The 23,861-nt window shown below is 30.4% G+C and overlaps 3 protein-coding genes across 4 annotated transcripts; 1 reads left to right on the top strand and 2 right to left on the bottom strand.

Annotated features, from left to right (window-relative positions):
- The first annotated feature begins 5,238 nt into the window (after window positions 1-5,238).
- On the top strand, window positions 5,239-8,029 carry LOC107931668 (probable 2-oxoglutarate-dependent dioxygenase At3g50210). The gene is made up of 12 exons (XM_016863599.2): window positions 5,239-5,323; window positions 5,409-5,524; window positions 5,615-5,733; window positions 5,816-5,879; window positions 5,952-6,019; window positions 6,314-6,372; window positions 6,461-6,617; window positions 6,746-6,765; window positions 6,848-6,894; window positions 7,260-7,340; window positions 7,596-7,685; window positions 7,777-8,029. The coding sequence occupies exons 1-12, from the start codon at window positions 5,290-5,292 to the stop codon at window positions 7,903-7,905; spliced, it is 984 nt and encodes a 327-aa protein (XP_016719088.1). The 5' UTR covers window positions 5,239-5,289; the 3' UTR covers window positions 7,906-8,029.
- A 1,369-nt stretch (window positions 8,030-9,398) lies between these two features.
- On the bottom strand, window positions 9,399-11,354 carry LOC107931692 (tRNA-dihydrouridine(16/17) synthase [NAD(P)(+)]-like). The gene is made up of 3 exons (XM_016863632.2): window positions 10,805-11,354; window positions 10,629-10,735; window positions 9,399-10,386 (listed from the first exon to the last, which is right to left on the bottom strand). Exons 1-3 carry the CDS (start codon window positions 11,261-11,263, stop codon window positions 9,603-9,605), a joined length of 1,350 nt encoding a protein of 449 aa, XP_016719121.2. The 5' UTR covers window positions 11,264-11,354; the 3' UTR covers window positions 9,399-9,602.
- Window positions 11,355-15,501: 4,147 nt separating this feature from the next.
- LOC107931629 (probable WRKY transcription factor 15) lies at window positions 15,502-20,608 on the bottom strand. 2 transcript variants are annotated; one of them, XM_016863569.2, is made up of 4 exons: window positions 20,487-20,608; window positions 16,208-16,845; window positions 15,983-16,108; window positions 15,502-15,892 (listed from the first exon to the last, which is right to left on the bottom strand). In XM_016863569.2, exons 1-4 carry the CDS (start codon window positions 20,499-20,501, stop codon window positions 15,739-15,741), a joined length of 933 nt encoding a protein of 310 aa, XP_016719058.1. In that variant the 5' UTR covers window positions 20,502-20,608; the 3' UTR covers window positions 15,502-15,738.
- Window positions 20,609-23,861: the final 3,253 nt, after the last annotated feature.

Here is a 23,861-nt window from a genome sequence, read left to right as displayed (position 1 = left end):
GCCCGTGTGGCCCACATGACCCAAATGGCCCAGATCGTGTGTCACACATGGTCCAGCACACGGCCTGGCACATAACTATGTGGTGTGGACAATGTTGTTTTTCGACTTTCGCCATTCGCTGACTTTCGAGTGTCTCGTTACATACCTTAACTGACTCTGATGCGAAAACACCCACGAGACTTTTCAAACTTATACGTATCCATTTGAACCCAAATCAACGACGTACACGAGTGAATTAACAATACAAACTCTCGATTACTTCCTAAAAACAATACCAAATGAACCACTTAAAATTCAAGAACGTAATAAAACATTACCACAGAACGAACAACAGTCACACACACGAATTAAGTCGCCAAAGGAAAACCCAATCATCCTCTATCTTCTCCTATAACGTATTAGGTTTAATTTAATTATGTGTGTAGGATTGGATGGGTGTTTTAAACCCCATATGGTGTGTTGGGATGGCTAGAGATGGTGTGTAGCGAAATATGGGAGATAGTGGTTAGAGATGGTTAGAGATGTCGCCCAAAATATGGGAGGGTTTGGACAAAAATATAGGCCTGAAAAATGGGCTTAGACAAAAAAATAAGGCCAGTTTAAAAAATGAGCCGAGTCGAGCCTCGGGTAAAGTATTTTGGCCAGACCCAAATTTACTAAATGACAAAAAAATCTACTTTTTTTTCGAATGTTATTTTCTTGTTGTTTTCTCCTTATTTTGCAACCATATTACTATTATGTTGCTACTATTTTGTCGTTATTGTTTGGATATTGTATAAAAATTATTTTATTGTTAATTTTGTTATTATTTTAAAGGTATTTGCTTATTAAGTTGCATCTATCTTAGTACTATTTAAATTTACATATTTTTTAAAATTTATTTTCAATTTATTAAAAAATATTTATTTTGATTTTTTTAGTATTTATATATTTAAAAATTATATAAAAAATTAATACGGGCTGGGTCGGGTCAAATTTGGGTCGGGCTTGGGCAAAATTTTAGACCCATTTTTTGAATCCGACCTGGCCCGAGCCCAATAAATAGACTTTAATTTTTAATTGAACCCAACCCAAATCCGACCCGGCCCAACTCATGAATACCTCTACACACAACCAAAATTTAACGGTACATTCTTATAACTCCAAACCCCCAAACACCAATCGAACCTTCGACAAAAGTGCAGAAAATGAAAGAATGAAAAACGTTACTTACACAAACGGAGTAGCAAACGAATTAACCATGATCACCTACCAAAATTGAGAACCGCAACAGACCACAAGCACGAAGCCAAAGAGATTTGAGTAGTAAAATGAAAAAAAAAAAGAAAAAGAAAATTCCAAAGCACAAATTTTCGGATCTTTTTCTGTAAACAAAAATATAATCTAACAAAATGGGAAGTATGGAAAACGTGAGCAATAGGGACTTATGGCAGAAAATAAAACAAAAGAAAAAGAATTTTAAAATAGAAAGAATGAAAAAGAAAAATAAAATCATAACTACCCCCCAATCACCACAAAATCCTACACCACATAAACCACTTCTCAACTATCCCAACTGACCCCAATCACTACAAAATAAATAAAAATACAGCACAAGCAAAATGCCATTAACTCACACCCACCGACTCAAACCTAAGAACTCCAATCCCCCATCCACGCACTAAACCCCCGAAACAAACACTTAATTATGATGAAAATTAATGAAGCAAAACTTAAGATTTTTGAGATGTTACATAATTGCTTTTTTGAAAAAAAATTGAGGGTATTTTTTATGCGCTTTGATAATTTAAATATCCAATTGAGTGAAAAAAATAGGGGTTTAAATTTTTTTTTAGTTTTAGGGCATTTTTGATACATTTTAAAAGTTTAATTGTCCAATTCAGTGCAAAAAAAAAAGAGTTGAGACTTAATTGCTTCTTTTGAAAATATTTGAGAACTTTTTACTCCATTAAATCATCATAAAACAAAAAAAAATTATAATTATAGAAAAACAAAAGAAAATTATGGTCATTTACAATATTTTAATGGATAATTGACCTAATCTTTGGTTAATCTAATTCGAATTAAACATATAAGTAATCTAATTTATGAATAAATTTACAAAATTTTAATTACAAAAGCAAAATTAAGACAATTGGATTTGCCCGATCTTAATTAATTATTGATTTGCAATAGTAAAAGTTTGTTTTGGTGTTTCAATTCTTCTAATTGTAAGTTAATATAATGATAAAATTATATTTTAGTCCTTGTAAGATGATAAAATTACACATTCACCTCTTTAAAACTTTATAATTCAAATTTAAATTTCATAAAATAAATTTCTAATTTCGTCCTCAACATCACTAACATTTACCTACCGAGATAATGCTGAAGGATGAAGGTTTATTCTAACTTCTTTAGCAGCCCTTCTCCATATTAGACTTTCTCTGGAAACTTGACTTTTGACCATTTCTTTTTTTTTTTTTGGTTGGGGTGTTTTTAAAATGTCAAAATATAAAATGTGTTATTATTATATTAATTTAATTATTCCGTAGTTTAGTTATCAATTTCGAAATATCAATATAGATATGATGCGGAGTATATTTATAATATACAGATCAAAATTTAAGATATGTGTACTTGTTATATAAACAACTTGAATATGATGCATTAGAAAAAGAGAATATTGTTAAAATTTTGGAGATTATTTTTCTGTTTAACATATATTGGATCCAAGTTGTTTATACGATAGATACGCTTGTTAAAAATTTGATCAACATGTTTTAAGTATACCTTGCGTAAGATCTGAGTTGATATTTAATATCCAAATTAATAACTAAATTGATAATTAAAAAAAACTTAATTGATACGATACCAATATTTTAAAAATGTTGTTTTGAAATTTGGAGATCAATTTAACATTTTAATTGTAATTTGAATACGTTTAACATAATTAAACCTTATCGAATTTCACTCGAAGCTTTTGGAATTTGAAAGTATGTAGCTTCCTTCATTGACTCAAAACAAGTAGTAAAGTATAGACAGCAAAAAGTACGTGCTTTTTTTAAGTTTTTGGACAATCTCATTATAAACTTTAATTATATTTACTCTTTTTAATATAATGTTTAGAACTACTCGATCGGCTCTTTTAAGTTTTTTGTTCTTTCCTAATAATAATAATGGAGAATCTAGTAGTCAAAGTCCAAATTGATTTTTTTGAAAGCAAATAGATAAATTTGAATAAATAGCAAAAATAAAGTAGGACACTTTAGTTGGCTAATGGATAATGTATATTAGAAAGTCTTAATTGGATAATTTAGTATAACATTTTTTTAATGCAATATTTTTATTATTTTTACTTTACAAGCAGTTTAAAAAATTGTTACATGTTTTATTTTCTAAAATATATAATTTTTAATATTTTATTATACCTTTGTAAGATACTTGTTAACCCCCTTAACTCTATTTGTAGAGTCTAAAAACTCTATTAACAGTGTATCAAATATATTCCTTTTTACAAATATATAAATATATACATTATGATAATCTCTTCTCTAATAATATTATCTCTCCATTTAGCGTACAAATATCAAAACAATATATAAACTTTGATTTAATATGCAATATCACGCACGAGCTTTGATTTTGTGTGATTTTATATATAAAATTTTGATTTGATTCAATTTTCACAAATTGTTGACATCGCCACCACTATATATTGAAATATTGCATATGCAAACAATTATATTAATTTAATGTGAAAATAAATGTGCATATTTATTTAAATATTCTTCGAATATATATAATTGAATCAAAATCAAAGTTTTATATATACATATAAACCACAATTCAAGATTTATGTGTATAATTATACCAAATCAAAATTCATGTATTAAATTACACATTAAGCCAAAATTCATGGATCAGTTTGATATTTATCCCTTTTTGTTTTACTTTTTACTTAATAATGTCATAACAATGTTGAAGTGGTAGCTAAGTAGGAAAATAAAAATAATTAATATCAAAATAGGATAAGAGATATACAACAGAGGCTAATTTTGCGTCTAACCCTTTTACAATTTAAATATGGTTAAAACATGCTATCACTCCATATACTTCTATAGAATTTTAGATTTAGTCCTTATATTTTAAAATTTTAAAGTTCAATCCTCTTACTTTTTTTAATTTAAAAATTGACTAGAATACTAACAATATTGATTGGACTAAAAATTTTAAATAAAAAAGTAAAAGGACTTAATTTTTAACTTTTTAAATATAAAGACTAAATCTCAACTTTTGTTAAAATACATGACTATCAATATATTTTAACCTTTAAATATATATTTAAGATTATTTCTTTTCAGCAATCTGCTGGCATTCTATTCCGATAGATGACCAGATAAACATGTACTTTTTATATGATGGGTAAATCTGTAAAAAACTTATTAGTCTCTTTCAATTTCGAATTAAATAAATGAGTTTTCCTCTTAAAAAATTAGAATAATTTAATTTCTGTTAATTTCGAAAATAATTAATTAAGGATTATTAGTTATGATATCAATCTCTTTTATAAATTATACATAATTTTGTTTAGTATAATATTAAAAAAGTCTTCAAAATTTACATATTTTATCGATTTAGTCCTAATTTAATAAATTTATCCCATAACATTTGTGTAAATGTTGAGGTTGAATTTGTTAATTTTTTTTAAATTAGGGCCAAAATGAAAAATATATAAATATTGAAGGCTAAATTTGTTATTATACCACTTAAATTTATGTACAATTGATGGAAGACATTAAGACGTGATTATTGTCCTTAATTGCTCACTTTCGAAATTAACAAGGATTAAATTGCTCTAATTTTCTTAAAGGGATTAATTTTCTCAAATTTGAAACTGAGAGAGATCGGAGAAGTTCTTTTACCGAGTAAATCTTAAATTTAATACATAAACTTTAATCCGATGTAATTATTAGCATCAAAATTTTCAAAAAAAATTTAATTTAAAAATAAAACTTTAATTTCGATTTAATTTTATATATTTAAAAGTAAATAAATACTTTTTATTTATTTCATATCAAATAAATATAATTATTTTTATGTACAAACATAAATCTAAAATAAAAATATTCACATTAGTCTCCATTGGTATAAAAAAAATTAAAATTCACGTGTCACGTGAATGGGCGGCTCGACTATACCTTAAAAAAATAACGTCCTTCTATCTCTATATAATGGACTGTTTTGAACTCCATTTTTGCAGCATCAGCTTAGCTATATAGCCGTTGCTTAAAAAAAAAAAACACCAAAATGACCACTGACTTCAAATCCATCCCCATCATTGGTATTTCCAGTAATTTTCATTCATTCATCATTCACCCAGGTTTTAGGATTACCATTTTCTCAGCATTTTCTTTTCTGCCAAACAGATGTTGGTCCAATAGTAGCCAAAGGAGATGATCTCAAAATGGGACAAGATCCAAGCGTACGTGAAGTTATCAAGCAATTGGATCAAGCATGCAGAGAAACTGGGTTCTTCTACGTGGTATACTAATTAATTCATTAATGCCCTTGTTTTTTTATAAATATTATTTTTAATGTAAATTTGTATATATGGTGATGAATATATTTGCAGAAAGGTCATGGTGTTCCACAGTCACTTATGAACGAAGTTAAAGACGTGACCCACAAATTTTTCCATCTTCCTTTGAGTGAAAAACTCAAAATCAAAATGACTCCCAACACTGGTTACAGGTTTTTAATTTATTCCATTATTGTCTGCTAAAATTGACTTGCTTGCAAGTTAAATTCATAATAGTGCTTTTGAATGCTGCAGAGGATACCAGAAAATCAAAGAAAATATAACTAAAGGCGTCCCTGACTTGCAAGAAGCCATTGATGTAAGTATATGTTGGAAAACTTTTTTCTGACATTATTGTATTAATTAATAACTTTATGGATGATGGTGACAGTACTATAGAGAAGTGAAAAGAGGGATGTATGGATCACTTGGGGAGATTTTGGAAGGATGTAACCAATGGTATGTACATTTTCTCGCTCTAGGAAAAGTTTGTGAACTATTATTGTTCCAAATTTTATGTTCTGCGAGTCTTGGGGTTCACAGATAGAGAGCTGCTTCACCTATCGAGAGTTGCTTCCTCGAGCTCTCGATAGAGTTTGGAAACAAAATTAAGGGATAAAATCAAGCACAGATACCTCAAATCTAATATTGAACATATTAGAAAATTTATTGACCCAAAACAAGTTCCACCTCCCTCAACAAGCTTAAATATTATGTTGTATGGTATAATATTTATAATATATATGTATATAGGCCTAACGAACCTGCAAACTTCAAAGCATCAATGGAAGAGTATATCAGACTTTGCACAGGTGAGTTCTTGAGTTTAATGAAGTTTCTTATGAATTAGATATTTGAGGTTGAAATTTGATTATATCCATTGAATTTCTTTAATATCAGATCTTTCGAGGAAAATAATGAGGGGAATTGCATTAGCACTGGGTGGATCGGCGGATGAATTGGAAGGTGAAAAAGGTGGAGACCCGTTTTGGGTGGTGCGGCTAATCGGGTACCCGGGAAATCCAGCTGCAATTCCCCAAAATAACGACATTGGATGGTACTTCATAACTAAAAAGAAAAATCATTCCAACATTTTCTTTTATTTTATTCAATTTTCCGGCTGCTAATAAGCTAATTGGATATGCCTTGTTGTCTTTTCTCGTTGACCAAACAATGTATTTCCAGCGGGATTCACACAGACTATGGTAATTAATTAGTTAATATCTTTCATGATTAAATTAATTAATTAAAAATATTATCTAATAAATCGAATGGTTAAAAACACAGGTTTGTTGACATTGATTAACCAAGATGACCGTATAACTGCACTTGAGGTAATATATATATATACATTATTAATATATATAGAGAGAGAGGAGGAATTTATTCTTTTTCAGGTTTTGTTTCCCGATTTAGCTGAGAGTCCGAATGATTAAAGTAAGGTTGAATAGGACATGAGCACTATTGCCATTTACAGGGCATGGATTTAAACCCTATCAAGCGTGTGGATGCTTATATCCTCTTAATAGGTGTTGAGAAATAAAACCCTAACTAAAGATGATACTGACCCATTGAGAGATTTGTCAATTCTTGATAGACGACATTTTAAAATTTCTTTTAAAAAAATCAACCATCTCTCAATACATATAAATTAGATTCGAATTTATAATTATCGTACACATAACTTGTGTTGCTGCAGGTTAAAAACCTATCGGGAGAATGGGTACCAGCTACTCCAATTCCAGGAACATTTGTATGCAACATTGGCGACATGTTGAAGGTATAAATTATTGATAATGTAAAGAAAATCACGATTGTTGAGGATTTGGTGAAAATATTGTTATGAGTTTTTTTACAAAATTATCTATGCATTTATATCGTTTTGCCCTTCTGTTATTAGTATAAATAGAGTGTTGATTTCTCCTCTGCTTGCTGTTTGCAATTTCTTTATTAAATTTGTCGCTTCTATCTAGGAGATTGAGTTTTAAGCGGAACCGACTATAATCCCTCCAAATTTTTCTTGAAATTGTTACAGATATGGTCCAACGGTACATATGAAGCCACTTTGCATCGAGTCATTAATAATTCACTAAAGTATCGAGTATGTGTTGCTTATTTTTATGAGGTAATTACATTTATTAATTAATTGATTAATTTCCTTTGTTTTATTTTTTAAATTTTATAAATAATTAATTTTGGTGGTATAAATTAAATAGCCAAATTTTGATACATTGGTGGAGCCCTTGGAAATGTGCGTAGAGAAAAGTGGGGGAGCTCGGCTCAACCAGAAAGCTGTTTATGGGGAGCATTTAGTAAATAAAGTAAAAAATAACTTTGTCCCCTAGAAATTAAATTATCTTTTATGTATTACTAATAAATACTAATAATTAATGTAGAATAAATGCCATAAGCAAAACTTGAAGAAATATGCTCCAAAATGCTTGAGACTTTGAGCTAATAATGTCTCATTTAAATTAATAAATGCAATTAAGTGATTATTATTATTCTTTATCTTTATTTATTATACTCTTGCAGAGAAATTATTTTATTAATCCTTCTCACCACATCATTCATGATTTTTTTCAATTATTTAACGATATTTTAATAAATTTTTTATGTCATTGACACGTAATTTTGTAATTTTTTTACCTTGAACTTGAATCCTAAACTCAAGTTCAAGAGTTTAAGGTCGAAGTTGGGGTTTAAGATTTGAGGTTTGAGATTTTGATTCATAGTACGTGTTTGAGGTTTTGGGTTTGAGGTTCAAAGTTTAAGGTTCAAGATTTAAAATAAAAAATTACTAAAATGTCATTAAATAATTGAAAAAAGACCATAAATAATGTGATGAAAAACGTCCATAAAATAATTTTTGGACGATTGTGTTTTACTTTTAGTTCATTAAAATTATAAAAAAGAAAGTAAATAATTTTTCTTAAACGTCCATAAGTAAGATTTAATTTATAATTTATTATGGTGATAATGAAGGTTTATTCCATTCTGAATGATCTATAATAGAAAATATTAGAAATTTTTATTGATATATAAATGTGACCTAGTGATAGAGACTTTTCACCCAGTGATGGGTGGAGAGTTGTAAGATAAGAGTAGAAGTGCTGGAAAAGGGTAATAGTGAAAGAGAAAGGGAGGAAATCTTTGGTTGGAATAGAGGGAGAGAGGGTTCTAAGAGGTATACATATAAATGATGGAAACTTTGAGTAGGAGGGGTATATAAATGGGTTGACCCCTCTTATGCATTTAGCAATTCTTGATGGGTCAGCTTGTCACTCATTGGTTCATTGCTAGGTTGTAAGTTGCAGCATATATAGATGATTAATGGAAGGTGTTTCGTTGAAGTGGTTATGTTGTTAGAAATAGTTGATTCGCCTACTCCTAACAACAAGGTGGAATAGCTTGGCAAAAGAAGAGATCATAGAGGTCCTGTTGTAATGGATTTTGTTGCTGAGAGTATCCTTGACAAGAGTATCCAATGAATCAAATATTCACCCATATAATATTTCTTGGATAATTAATAAATATATTTTATAGTATTTTACATTTACTTTTAAATATTTTATATTAACTAAAATATGACCTTATAATTTCTTTCAAGAGTAAAATTGATACTTTTATTATTTAATTTATTATTAAATATAAATTATTTAAGTTTATTAAAAAATAACAAAAAAATATTAATTATTTAACTCAAAGTTAATAATGTCATTTACATTTATTCCTTACATATTTCTTAACAATGTTCAATGCTGTAACTAATATATTCAATTGGACCAACCAAATAAATAAGATGAGCAAAGTGTTAATATAAATCATAAAAACAAAATTTCTAGTGTACAATAGCAATTTCAATATATAAACTGTTCTTCAATGTTATAGCAAACAACAATGCCTTACAAACAAGGATTATATTCCATTGAATGAAGGGACGAAATTGTAAGAAGTGTAAATTTATAATCTTACACATAAAAAAAATCATAAGGGTATTCTTTCTTTTTAGCTCAAAAATTCATTGGCGTCTGATTTTCCCCTATTCTAAGCACCTACGACTCAATTCACATTGGTCCGGGTAATCAATACCGATTACCTCGGCCAAGTTTCCGGTTGCCGAAGCATCATCCTTTTGATGAAGTAGAACTCGTACACCCAATTCTCGTAACTGATCCACCAGACCGTAAAGAAATTCTAACGTTAGCCTGGACTGCGCGTTTAGTTCCTCTCTAACCTGCGGTTGAACCCTAAACCAGTCTCCTAGCATTTTGTGAACGTGAGACCGGATCATCCTCCATGGGACAGGGTATTTTTCACAAAGCTTCAAGTACTGAACGACGAGATCGGCTTGATCTAGTTTTCCATCAATAGAGTCTTTCTCGTTATCTACAACCCAATTGGAAGTTCGGAATCCAGCAAAAAGAGCAGGGTTCTCAAGAAGAGTCTCGGCCGAAAGCACACCGTCGGCACCCGTTTCTTCCAGACAGTTTCGAACGTCATCCATATGCCTAATGTTCCCATTGGCAAGAACCGGGATTCTAAGCTCATTTTTAACAGCCTTAATGGCGTTCCAATCAGCTCTAAACTTCTTCCCGTCTTTCTCATCTCTCGTACGGCCGTGAACAGCTAAAAGAGAGCAACCGGCATCTTCCAGCATCTTGGCATACTTCAGTGTATCCTCTAACTTAGGAAACACTCTGATTTTACAGGAAACCGGCACATTAAGGTTCAAAGCCAGTTTTTCGACTAACGATTTCACAAGAGGAAGGTTATCCATCAAGAACGCTCCGTAATACCCTCGTCTAGCGATCCGCTGCGGACAACTACACATAAACCACATAGCCATTCATACAAAAGCCAACAATTTCGATCTTTATAATAGCATTTTACTACCCCAATGGCCAAATGTAAGATCAAATATACAATTCAACATCAACTCAATGAAGGATATCCAACATAAAAGTTAAATTTATAATCTTTCTATGGTTCTTCTACATCCAAAGTCAATAAACACTAAACAGAATTAATTCGAAATGAAAAAAAAAGGAAAGAATTATAATTTTACCCCAAATTAATATCGACATAATCACAATGAGATTCCACTCTCCTTGCAGCTTCAAGTAATATATCAGGATCATTAGCACAAAATTGAACAAATAATGGACGGTCCTCCTGCAATCATCAAAATTCATCAAAGTTCCAAACAATTATTTTTTTTAAATTCAACCCGTAAAATTTTACCTTGCAAGTGGTGAATTCTTCAGAACGGTACTTTGGGTTCTCGTTAAAAATACGTGAATGTAACATGGGGGTATAAGCAGCCTCAGCCCCATATTTTCTACAAAGCATTCGAAACGGAAGCTCCGAGTTATCAACCATGGGTGCAACGATTAGCTTAGGCCGACCTAGCTTGGTCCAATGAGCCCATGCTCTTTCAAATCGTGAAACCCCGGTTAAGTACTTCCCCGGAGAACCAACAAACGACGGCGTTTCATCGAGGGAATGAGAAGAAGGCTGTTCCTCTTGGGTCTGTTCTGGGTTGGAACACAGGACGTCGTCCTCGGCATCGTTTTGGGGTGGATCCGAGTGGGTGATTCGGGTTTGAGTTAGGGCCATGAGATGAATGGGGTTGGAGAAGAGGGGTTTTGGGTGGAGATTTAGGTTTAAGATAGCGGAAATGAGAGGCTTTGGTTTGTTCATGGGCGGGCAATGGCGGTTGAAGGGGAATCCATCGCCGCCACTGCTTAGGGATTGTTGGAGAGAAAAGGCTTTTTAAGTTGTTATAAATGGGCTTCAGCTGTTTTGGGGTTTGACTTATGATTTTAGTTGCTCTTAGAAAATGGGCTTGGGCCTCACATACTATGCAATATTTGGGGTTAAAAATTTAAACCCTGATTTTATCAACTAAAGACTTAGAGGGTGTTTAATAAACAGAGTTTAAACATTTTTAGTTGATTTTGGCATAAATGAATGATTGAGTAGTTAAACCATTTAATTGTAACGTTTGGTGAATAGAGATTTGCAATAGCTTGTTGAGTTAAAACCTTCAAAATAAAAAACGTTGGGATGGACAACTTTTTCCACAGCTGATTGAGAATGAGATATGTGGAATGACATATTTGACCATACTTGCTCAAAAATTACTCCATTTGCCACATGCTCTCAAACCTAATTAATTTGCAAATAATGAACTTAAGAAATTTATTTATTTAAATTTTCAAAAATATTCACTAATTAATTTCCATTATGGAAGTTTTAATTCCTTGGTAATAGTATTTTATTTCAATAATTTCATCTAATAAAGACTAAAGTATTATAAACAAATAAATATTTAACAATAAAATGTGTCAAACCCTTATTTGTCATTTTACTCATATCAGCTATCAGTTAAGTTTTACCAAACACTTTAAATAAACAGTTAATAGAATCAATTAGTCAAACCAGCCACTGCAATAAGCTACTATCTAATTTCCAAACAGGGTCTTAATAACACTAATAATTTACCACTATATATAAGTGATTTAATAACAACCTAAATCCTTTATTATTACTAGAAATTCTATCACGTATATTCATGAAGAAATTACGTATTTAAAATACAGAGGTATGGTTCAAAGTAACATACAATAAACAATGAAATATAAGACTTGAAACTAATTAATAATACTACTACATGCAATATGTACGATATTAAAATAGAAAAAAATTAGATTAAATTGTGAGTATAATGAATTTTAAACACATAAATACATTAGATTAATAATAGTAAAATGCATTGCAGTTGTTCATCACGGCATTGTCGTCGATATTAAGTTGATGTCTAATTAACTTGTGATACCAAATAAATCATTACCATTATCAATATATATACAATTGGTGAAGGTAATAAAGTGTGCATAATACAATTAAAATGTACAAAACATTTCAAGATAAAACTTTGGTTGAGTGGTAAAGCTAAAGTTTTATTATTTAATTATTTGTTTGTTTTTTAAAAGTACTCTAGAATAATATAATTTATTTTAAATACGATAATATATTTTTGTAATTTTTCTAACCGAGTTAGTGTGTGATTGACTTAAGGTATAAACTCAATCATGGGTTAAAATAATAGTGACTAGTATATTATTAGACTTGTTCATAGCTAGGCTACCTATCCAAACTCAAAATTCGCCTAAAATACAAGAGTATTTAAATAAAAGCACGAAACCCAGAAATGGGTTTAAACATTAAAACTATCCCTATTTAAAATATGGATTGAACTTGAACTTAACATATAAGGTTTAAACCGAATTCCACCATCCTCAACGTGAATTGAATGGAATGAAATTCAGAATTTAATAACTCTATTTTAATTTATCTTAATTTAGTTTATTTTTTTTACAATAATATTATTAATGATTCATAATAATTCGATTTATAATAATTCAATTCAGATTAGTTTTGTTTTTATTTTTATATTAATTTTTGATTTTATTTTGACAAAATATTTTATAGTTTTCAGACATTGGGTAAAGTTTTAAAGTTTTTTTCCATAAATATTTGTAAAAAAAATTTGAGTAAATAAAAAATAATTAATAAATCATATATATTTGTTTTCGAAAAAATGATTTTTATATCGTATTTTAAGTTATTTTCACTTATTTAATTATAAAATATATTTTATATCATAAAAATTAAAATTAATTATAAATAAAATAAAAATTAGAATTCAATTTAAGGTATTCTACAACTTCCCAACACCACATTTCAAATCAGATTTTGATTTTTTGGGTTTTTTTTTGTCTTAATTATAACTAGGTTCAAATTGATATCACGGTTAGTTGTTGTCATATAATGATAATTTAAAAAATAATAATTTTTTTAACAAATATTATTATAGATTTTTATAATATTTGTTTTTTTTATACAATGTCCAGAACTACCTAGGGCTGTAAATAAACCGATTTTGAACGAACAAAAATCTGTTCATGTTAATTTATTTATTTTTAAGCTTGTTCGTGTTCAGTTTATGTTTGTTAAGAATTTCAATTTTTTATTCATGTTCATTTATTTAATATTCACGAACATGTTCATTTATTTAATATTCACAAACATGTTTATTTAACTTAATCGAACATGTTCACGAACATTAAACGAACATGTTCATTAATATATAATTGAACATGTTCATGAACAATGTTAATAAATAATAAACAAACAAACAAACAATAAATACATACATACACACACATATAGTTTAGATATAAAATAGTCAAATATTAGTATTAATAAATATATTATAAATTTAAAAAATACAAACCAAAGATAATTTTATTTATATATAAGAAAATATCATTAATAAATAAACGAGTTTGTTCGTGAACATAAACAAACATAAAAATTTTGTTCATACTCATTTATTTAGCTTAATAAACAAACATAAACGACTGGTTCACGAACAACTCATTAAACGTTCTGTTCATTTACACCCTTATAACTATTTATAGTCTCACCCCAATTCCTAAATAGAAAGATATAATATACTTCAGCACGACCAATTGAACTAAGATTTAATCGACAAAAAAAACCAACAATCTTAAACATTTGCTCGACAGATAAATATATTATTCATCCAACATGATTAATCAATTAAACCTTAATATTTTAACAAAATTAAACTAATAATTAAAAAAAAGTTACAATCAATTCTCTCATCTTAAAACAGGCAAAAAAGAGAAGAAAAAAAAAAGTTAGATCTTTGCCAAATTAATAAATTGGCTCAAATAATTGAGAGAAAGAGAGTCAAACAAATCCACTATAAGAAGGCAAAAGCAAAGGCATAGCAGTACTTATGTGTTTATTTTTTCGTTTTTGTGTTTTAGTAGGGATGGGTTGAAAATTATTGAATGGTGATAAATACCCAATCCACCACATGTCAATCTTGTTGTTGATAAGTAATAAATTTTTATAATAAATGAAATGGACCGTCCATATTCACTTTACTAAGGTTGACGTTGAGCAAAGCCAAAGCAAACAACAATAATAATAAATTTAAAAAAAAAATTAAATTATGAACATCATGTCGTGTCCCAATCTGTCTCCAATGGCCACAAATTTGTCGAGTCTCTACCCACCCATTTTGACTTTTGCCTAATCCTTTTTCATTTAGACCTTTAGAGATGGAGTTTAATGGAACAAAGTTACTGGTTAAAACTCGATTCAGTAATTATCTTATTGAGTTTGAGTTTAAATATGTTTATAAATTTTATAGAGCGTATGTTACAGTTTATATCTCTCTTTAAAGTTATTATGTACATATACAAAATTTTATATTGATTTGTACCGTGAATTCTAATATTTGATGGAATGAAAATAAAATATATTTCATTATTTTAATGGTATTAGCTGAGGGTTTTATTAATTTGAAATTTTGAGTAATATTATAAAAATAAAATTTCCAATAAAGTCAAATTAAAGTAAAGAGAGCAAATTTAACTTTTAGCATAGTAAAAGGACTAAATCATAATTAGACCAAAAAAGTCATAAATGAAATTTCATTAAAATCTATATACCAAACACCAAACCATAGTTAATTAGTCTTCCCAACTAGACGACCTATTTACCTATAGTCAACTCATCCCTAACAAGAAATTTGGGTCCACATCTTTCCAATTGTTTGACTAAGCCCCCTTTCTTTTACTTTATGATTAATATTATCGTACTGTTGCACTCAATATTTATTCGTTTTTTTATCGAGAATTTCATAATTATATTGTAAATTAATTTTAAAATCAAATTAATTCAAGATAAACATTTCTAATGTTGTTTTCTACCTTCACAAAATTTTAATTCGAGATTTTATTTTGAAAACATCGACCTTTTTACCACTCGATTTAACAGAAAATGAAAAGTAATCTAAAACAAGAATCCAAAGCAAAACAATTAAAAAAAACAAAAGGTGGCATTGAAAACTTTAATTTGGAATTGAATTCTCAATCCCTCAATAATTGCAAAATCTAATACCAAATCTAACATCTTTTTTCTTTCCTTTTGATCTCAAATGGTCTTTCAATTAAAGAAAGCTCAAAGCATATAATTTACAAGGAAATAAACGAGCAGATTAGATAATATCCTCCAATCCCGAACATGAACAGTAAAACTTACTAACATTAATAACAGGAAAAAATATTGTTCATCTATGAAGATTCAAGTATGGTGGTTTCTGCAACAGATAGAGAATGGTTATGATCACCTTCATATGTAACTATTAGCATTGAAGCATCATCTAAAGCTCTTTCCACATGTTTTCTAGCAGGACATCCTCTTACACTACTGCACTTATAGTATCCCCTGTTTTAACCAGACAAAACGTGTTAGAAACAGAACAGATAAGAACTGAAAGAAATTATTTCGAAAGGGTTAGATTTTTATAATCTTCACCTTGGATGTGGTGAACCCTTGATTGGTTTTTGACCATATTTTCTCCATGAATAATCATCCGGTGGAATATCAGCCATTTTCAAGCTTATCGCAGGAACCTTTACCACCCTTTTCGTCCTCTGTTTTCTATCAGAAAAAAAAAACAGAACAAACATTTTAAAAGAGAGAAAAAAAAACAGAACACCCCAAACGGCAAACTCATGTAAGAAAATATGGGATATGTACCTTTTTTTAGTAGAGCAATGACAACGACAAGAAGAGCTATTGCATTTAATCCCAGAACCCAAATTCTCAATACTACACTTTCTCTTCAAAGAAGACGACAATGGTGGTTTACCAGCGGAGGAAAGGTTACTAATTTGAAACGTTGATGAAGATGGTTGTTTATTACTGTTATTATCAGCAGTCGTTGTTGTTGATGAATACGAAAAATTGATGGTCGTTGTTGGTGATTCTTTTCTCTCTAAATAAGTGGTCACCGGCAGTGGGATCTGTTGAATCGGAGTTGGTTGATAAACCTTGGTTTCATGCTCTGTAACGGTGGTTGTTGGTGGCGGTGGTAAAGGGGCTCTTCTAAAACGAGCATGGCCGGTCCTGGTTCGACCCAAAAGAGAGATGACTTTCTTGAACTTAGAAACGGCGGCTTCGGCGGTGACTTTACAGTCCATTTCTAAATCCATGGAGGATCTCGTCGGAGAAGATTGGAACTTTTTTTCTTGATTATTAGAGGTGTAATTTTGTTGGGTTTGGGAGAGTAATTTAATGAGTTTCTCGACACTTTCGAGACCAGAAGCGGCTTCTTGAACGGCGGTTTCTTCCATTTTTGATGAGAAACCATTGTTGTTGTTTCTGTAACTAAGCATCTGTTGAATATTGGCAATATCCCACATTAGGAAAAGATAGAAAGGGAGGGGGTTTGGTTTGTTATATATAGAACCCCTCCCCCTTTGGTTGTATCATCCCAAAATCTTCTCCTTTGTAATATTTCTAGAGGAAATATTGATTTGGTAGTGTCCGAGGACGTAAGCTAAATTGGCCGAACCTCGTTAAATCTCTGGTATTTTATTTCTTATTTGTTTGCTTTTATTTAATAGCTTTATGTTGGTTATATTTATTTAGTTATTATTGCTATAAATATCTAAGTGAGTTCTGTCTAGTTGTTGGGTTTTAAGCGGGACCATTGTGACCCCTCCAATTTAACTGGGAATTTTCTTAGTATAATTGTTGGCATAATAATTATCTAAATATTTCTGATAATATTGTTATTAATATTATCGTCGCTTCCGCAACAATTGGTATCCGAGCCAAGGTTTTGTAGTATGCTCTGTGTTTGCAGCTTAGTTTGATCTTACACATCAGAAACATTTCCGAAAGCTTGTGGGTATTCTGCATTTGGTGGCTATTAAGTAGAAGCTATGGCAAAAATGACAGAAGAAAAACCATCCATATCAACAACTTCCACTTCGTACATTTTGCCGAGGATTGGAACTGCAAATACGAGATTTGTAGTGGAAATTTTTGATGGAACAGGTCATTTCGGCATGTGGCAAAGTGAGCTTCTAGATGCCCTATTTCAACAGGGTCTAGATATTGCCATTGAGGAAGAAAAACCAGAAGGGGTTGATGATAAAGAATGGAAGACCATCAACCGATTGGCATGTGGTACAATTCGATCATGTCTTTCCAGAGAGCAGAAGTATATATTCAGTAAAGAGACTTCTGCAAGTAAATTGTGGAAAGCATTGGAGGAGAAATTCCTGAAGAAGAACAGTCAAAATAAGTTGCATATAAAGAAAAGACTGTTTCGTTTCAGTTATGTTCCTGGTACCACAATGAACGAGCACATTACCAATTTTAATCAGCTGGTGGCTGATTTGTTGAATTTGGATGTGACTTTTGAAGACGAAGACTTGGCGTTAATGTTGTTGGGATCGCTTCCAGAGGAGTTTGAGTACCTTGAAACTACTTTACTTCATGGAAAGTCGGAAGTAACTTTCAATGAAGTAACTGCTGCATTGTATAGCTATGAACTACGCCGAAAGGATAAGTTGAAAGGTTCAAGTGAAGCAGCAGTGGAAGCATTGGTAACAAGAGATCGTCAGAAAAGTCAGTCTAAGGGGAAGAGAAGAAAGTCCAAAGGTCGAGTTGTTGCCAAAGATGAATGTTCCTTTCGCAAAGAAAAAGGACATTGGAAGAAAGATTGTCCAAAATTGAAGAAAAAAGGGAAGACTCCGCAAGATGCAAATGTTGCAGAATGCAATAGTGAAGCAGAGTCAGACTTTTCTCTTAGTATGACATCTTCAACATTACATGCAGATGAGTGGATCATGGATTCTGGTTGTTCCTATCATATGTGTCCCATTTGGGAATGGTTCTTTGAATTTCAAAAACTAGATGAAGGGGTTGTTTACATGGGTAATGATAACACGTGTAAAATAGCCGGGATAGGTTCAATTAAACTGAGGAGTCATGATGGATCTACTAGAATTTTGCGGGATGTACGATATGTCCCAAAGTTGAAGAAGAATCTCATCTCTTTGGGGTCGTTAGAATCTAAAGGCCTAGTTGTGACAATACGAGATGGAGTTCTTAAAGCAACTTCAGGAGCATTGGTGATGTTGAAAGGCATAAGAAAGAACAATCTGTATTACTACCAAGGTAGTACAGTGGTCGGGACAACAGCAGCAGCAATTTCGAGTACCAAGAAGGACGCTGAGGCAACACAGCTGTGGCATATGCGTTTGGGCCATGCTGGTGAAAAATCCTTGCAAACTCTAGCCAAGCAAGGATTATTGAAAGGTACAAAGACTTGCAAACTTGAATTTTGCGAGCATTGTGTTCTGGGAAAACAACGAAGGGTGAAATTTGGCACTGGGATTCACAATACTAAAGGTATTCTGGATTATGTGCATTCTGATGTATGGGGACCGTCCAAGACTCCATCACTTGGAGGAAGACGTTATTTTGTCACCTTTATTGATGATTTTTCCAGACGAGTTTGGGTGTTTCCTATGAAGAACAAAGATGAGGTGCTTGAAGTTTTCCTTAAGTGGAAAACTAAAGTTGAAAATCAGACAGGAAGGAAGATTAAGGTTCTCCGATCAGACAACGGTGGAGAATATAAAAGCGATCCTTTCCTGAAGATATGCCAAGATTGTGGCATAGTAAGGCACTTCACCGTAGGTGGAACACCGCAACAGAATGGGGTGGCAGAGCGTATGAATCGAACGCTTGTGGAGAAAGTTCGATGTATGTTATCTAATGCTGGATTAGATAGAAAGTTTTGGGCTGAGGCTGTGATGTACGCTCAACATCTCATCAATCATTTGCCATCATCTGCTATAAATGGCAAGACTCCTTTGGAGAAATGGTATGGAAAACCTGCTACTGATTATGACACCTTGCGCATTTTTGGTTCTATTGCATATTATCATGTGAAAGAATCAAAGTTAGATCCAAGAGCAAAGAAGGCTCTATTCATGGGCTTCAATGCTGGTGTTAAGGGATATCGTTTGTGGTGTCTAGAGGCAAAGAAGACGATAATCAGTAGGGATGTTACCTTTCATGAATCTGCCATGTTGAATAAGGTAAATCCAGAAGGAGTGAGTAGTACTTCGCAGCAGGTGGAGTGTACTCCGCAGCAGGTGGAGTTTGAGCAGAGTGTGGTAATTCCAGCAGAAGGTACCACTAGTGATTCTTCATTGGCAGATGCAGAGTCAGATGAGGAAGAGGTTTCTACCCAAGAACCTCAACAGCAATCAGAGCCAATTGCAGTCAGAAGGCAGAGACGAGAAATTCAGAAACCAGCTCGTTTCACTGACATGGTAGCTTATGCACTTCCAGTTGTTGATAATATTCCATCCACTTACACCGAAGCCATTCAGAGTTTAGAGAATAATAGATGGTTAGGTGCAATGGAAGAGGAAATGCAATCTCTAGAGAAAAACAAGACGTGGAAGCTGGCACAACTACCAAAAGGGAAGAAGGCGATTGGTTGCAAATTTGAAGACACTATTGAAGTTAGTGTTATGAGAAGATGTTCGAAGATGTGGAATATCGCCAAGGTGGAGATTTGTTGAATATTGGCAATATCCCACATTAGGAAAAGATAGAAAGGGAGGGGGTTTGGTTTGTTATATATAGAACCCCTCCCCCTTTGGTTGTATCATCCCAAAATCTTCTCCTTTGTAATATTTCTAGAGGAAATATTGATTTGGTAGTGTCCGAGGACGTAAGCTAAATTGGCCGAACCTCGTTAAATCTCTGGTATTTTATTTCTTATTTGTTTGCTTTTATTTAATAGCTTTATGTTGGTTATATTTATTTAGTTATTATTGCTATAAATATCTAAGTGAGTTCTGTCTAGTTGTTGGGTTTTAAGCGGGACCATTGTGACCCCTCCAATTTAACTGGGAATTTTCTTAGTATAATTGTTGGCATAATAATTATCTAAATATTTCTGATAATATTGTTATTAATATTATCGTCGCTTCCGCAACAGCATCAACTCCATAGCCATGTCTGCAATAAAACCATTCAAAGGAGGGGAAAAAACAAAAGTGAAAAGAAAAAGAAGAGAGAAGGAGAGTTGATAAAGGGCAAGGGTGGACTTATGGTCAAATTGCGTGACTAAGCTGTCATCTTTTAACATTTGTAATTTATTTCATTTATTTATTTAGGGTTTTTGGTCCCTTAACTATAATCAAATTCGCGATTTAATCCTAAATAGTTTAATTTAGCATGATTGAATCTCTTTACTTTAAAAGTGATCCTTGGATTTATAGGGAGGGGTTGATGGTATAATTCCAATATTAGTCTCTCAAGTATTAAAAATTCAATTTAATTTTTTCTAGCTTTTTTGTTAAGTGAAAAAGTTGCATTTTAGCCTAAAGCATTCAATTTATGTCATTTCAATATAAACTTTTTAGCTTTGCTACTCAAATTTTTAAATTTTATTTCGGTTTTACCCCTTGTCCAAATAATTAACACCGTTAACTATTTCAATCAATATTAATAATTATCGGTGATACATGTTTGGACGATGCTTTAATCATGAATTTTGTCCTACTTTACTAAAATTAAAGAGTTTCTCCCTCAACTTTAATTTGTCAAAATTTAGTCCTTATACTTTATAAAAATTTATAAATTAATCCAATTGATTGAAACTACTAAACCTTACTATTAAACCATTGACTCAGAAATTATCAGTTCAATCATCTATATGCAATAAATCAACAAAAAATCAATAATTTAACTTCACTTGTTTACCAATAAATGAACTAATTTTTCAATACTTTTTAATTTGTTAGAATTGGATCATCGTATCTTATGAAAATTGTGAAATTAATTCATTTATTGGTATGAAAATTGAAGTCATTTCTAAATAACTTATAATATTGTTAAGCTATAACATATAAAACCAAAATCATTTGACCATGAAGTTTCCAATTTTCCAATATGTTGAGTTTAATAATCTAAATTTTGGTCTTGGGGGGGGGGGGACAAATATTTTACTTTATAATATAGTTTTCATGTGATTATTGTGGTCCAAAGTAAAATTGGCGTCAAGGAAGGTTAGGGAGTGACATAGGGGAAGGTGGAGTCAAAACATTGTCCAGAAAAATTCAGATCTGTAATAATTATTAAATTTAATAATAATATATTATAGTAGAGTAAGAAGAAAGTTGTTGCCAGCATGAAAGAGTTGACTTTTAAGATTTTAGGGCTAATTTCTTGACCTTTGTCTTTGTCATTTTCTAGTCACGATACATAATTGCCGTATAAGGCCACTCTTTGCCAATCAAGATTGATGTTAATTTTTAAGTTTTTAATAATTTTATCAGTTGATATTAATTTCTGATTCGATTATTTATATAATTTTATCGTAAGTATTAGGTCTTACTCTATTAATAATTTGGTTATATTTTTCAATTTTTAGGAGAGTGAGAAAAGAGAGAATTGTACGAGTTAGACTTTCAATTAAAAAAAATTAAATACAATTATTATGTTAACTGAACAAGTTTAGAGAATCTGAATTTCGCATATTTGGAAAGTCACATAATAATTGAAGTAAAAAATGTAATTGTTTTTAATTGCATGTATAACGTGTTTAGGTAATCCACTGTAATTATTAGGTCTTATTAAATTATGTATAATTGAAACACTTGAATTTTACTATGCAATTCTTAGGGGTGTGCGACTCGTGAGCGTTCGATCGAATTGAGTGAAAAAGTTTTGAATTAATCGAGTTGACTATTCCTATTTTATCATCCTAACTCAATTTGAAAATTTTTTGAATTGAGTAGAGTGAAATGAAATTCGAGTTGAGACGAATCGAGTGAAATGTTCGAGTTAAATTAAAAAATTAAATATGTAGAATTAAAATACTGTTACAATATAATTAATCCCATGTTGAAGCACATAAATTTAAAACAATATATATTTGAAAGCTTTTTCGAAGCAAAATAATAAAAAAATACTTTAGTATGATAAACTTGAATCATTAATTAACTTATTTAGGTCCCAAAATTATTATTCTAGAAAATTTTTACTTTTTTAACTTTATTTATATATTTTTTAGATTTTTTTGAAATATTTATAATTTTTTTAAAAATTGTAAAATTTGAAATTTTTATAAATATTCTGAATTTTAAAAAATATTTTGAATTATTTTGTAATTTTTGTTGAAAGAGAGACCAACTTGCTCATTTTCAAACTTGACAGGGACTAAAAGGGTATTTACACTAATTTATTATTCGAATTATTTGAATTGTAAAATTCAACTCGATTTGAACTCGAAACTTGAATAATTCGAATAACCTAATTCGATTAACTCGAAATTCAATTTTTTTTTTCAAATTTTTTGAATCGAATAAAGTCTTATTCACCACTAAATGTGAGAATTAGAGTAATTATGCGAGAAATTACAAACACATCCGTACATGATTTAAGTTTAATTTTTTTTAATTGAAAGAAGGTATTGAATTGGTTGAGATCAAACCCAAACCCTCATACCTACAACATAATGCTCTTTAACACTGGACAAATAACTGGTTGACAAGTTTAAAAAATTAATTGTATACAATGATAATCATATTTTAGTATTAAGATTTGTATATCTTTCTTAATATAAATATATGTTATTTTACTATCTCCTTCTCCTTTAAATAATAAAAAAAATTAATTAACAAATGATAATTTCCATATAGTTTGATGTACTAAATATTTAACTAATTACAAATTATTTATAATAACAATAATTATCATTAGTTATTTATACTCGACAAATGATCAACCGATGATGACAATAAGTACATATTTGATGTTAGAGAGGAAATAGTCCATCAAATATGACATACTAATGTAATTAGCTAAAATCGAATAAGATGATTTTTTCCTCTTGTTAAATTTAGACATAATGATAAATTAGCTTCTAATGTTTACTCCAATCATTTTGGTTAATACTTTTTTTTTGGATCACTTTCGTTCTTAACTTTTAAATTTTAGTCAAATTATTTTTTTTCATGGAAAAGTTTACTCATTTATTAAGATTTTTATGACACAGATGTAGTGTTTCGCATGTCCTTCATAAATTTTTTTAAAAAAATTTTATATTTTGAGTTCATAAAAAGTTTTAAATGGTTCATGCATGTCGGTAAGAAAGTATGTGTGGACTATCATGCAAGTTATCATATTAATTTCGCTTCATTTTAACATATAGTCAACCTTTTTATAAACACACAATTTGATTAAATTTTGAAATTTAATAGTCAAAGCGATGAAAATATTAAGATTAAATTGGTAAAAGGGCTTAGAGGTTAAATTTATTATTATACTTTAATTTTATTACTAATCGTATTATCAGATACTTTCTAGGATT

This window comes from Gossypium hirsutum, chromosome A02, assembly GCF_007990345.1.
Source record: "Gossypium hirsutum isolate 1008001.06 chromosome A02, Gossypium_hirsutum_v2.1, whole genome shotgun sequence".
Classification (NCBI taxonomy): Eukaryota; Viridiplantae; Streptophyta; class Magnoliopsida; order Malvales; family Malvaceae; genus Gossypium; species Gossypium hirsutum.
This window is presented reverse-complemented; position numbering and strand designations above follow the sequence as displayed.

Coding starts and splice junctions, on each gene's coding strand:
- LOC107931629 (XM_016863569.2), bottom strand. Junction 16,109..16,207: donor CATTGCTCTACTAAAAAAAG/GTACATATCCCA, acceptor TTTTTCTGATAG/AAAACAGAGGACGAAAAGGG. Junction 15,893..15,982: donor AAGGGTTCACCACATCCAAG/GTGAAGATTATA, acceptor TGGTTAAAACAG/GGGATACTATAAGTGCAGTA.
- LOC107931668 (XM_016863599.2), top strand. CDS start 5,290: ATGACCACTGACTTCAAATCCATCCCCATCATTG. Junction 6,618..6,745: donor CAAAATAACGACATTGGATG/GTACTTCATAAC, acceptor ATGTATTTCCAG/CGGGATTCACACAGACTATG. Junction 6,895..7,259: donor ACCGTATAACTGCACTTGAG/GTAATATATATA, acceptor GTGTTGCTGCAG/GTTAAAAACCTATCGGGAGA.
- LOC107931692 (XM_016863632.2), bottom strand. CDS start 11,263: ATGAACAAACCAAAGCCTCTCATTTCCGCTATCTTAAACCTAAATCTC. Junction 10,736..10,804: donor AAGAATTCACCACTTGCAAG/GTAAAATTTTAC, acceptor TGATGATTGCAG/GAGGACCGTCCATTATTTGT. Junction 10,387..10,628: donor TATGTCGATATTAATTTGGG/GTAAAATTATAA, acceptor GTTTATGTGTAG/TTGTCCGCAGCGGATCGCTA.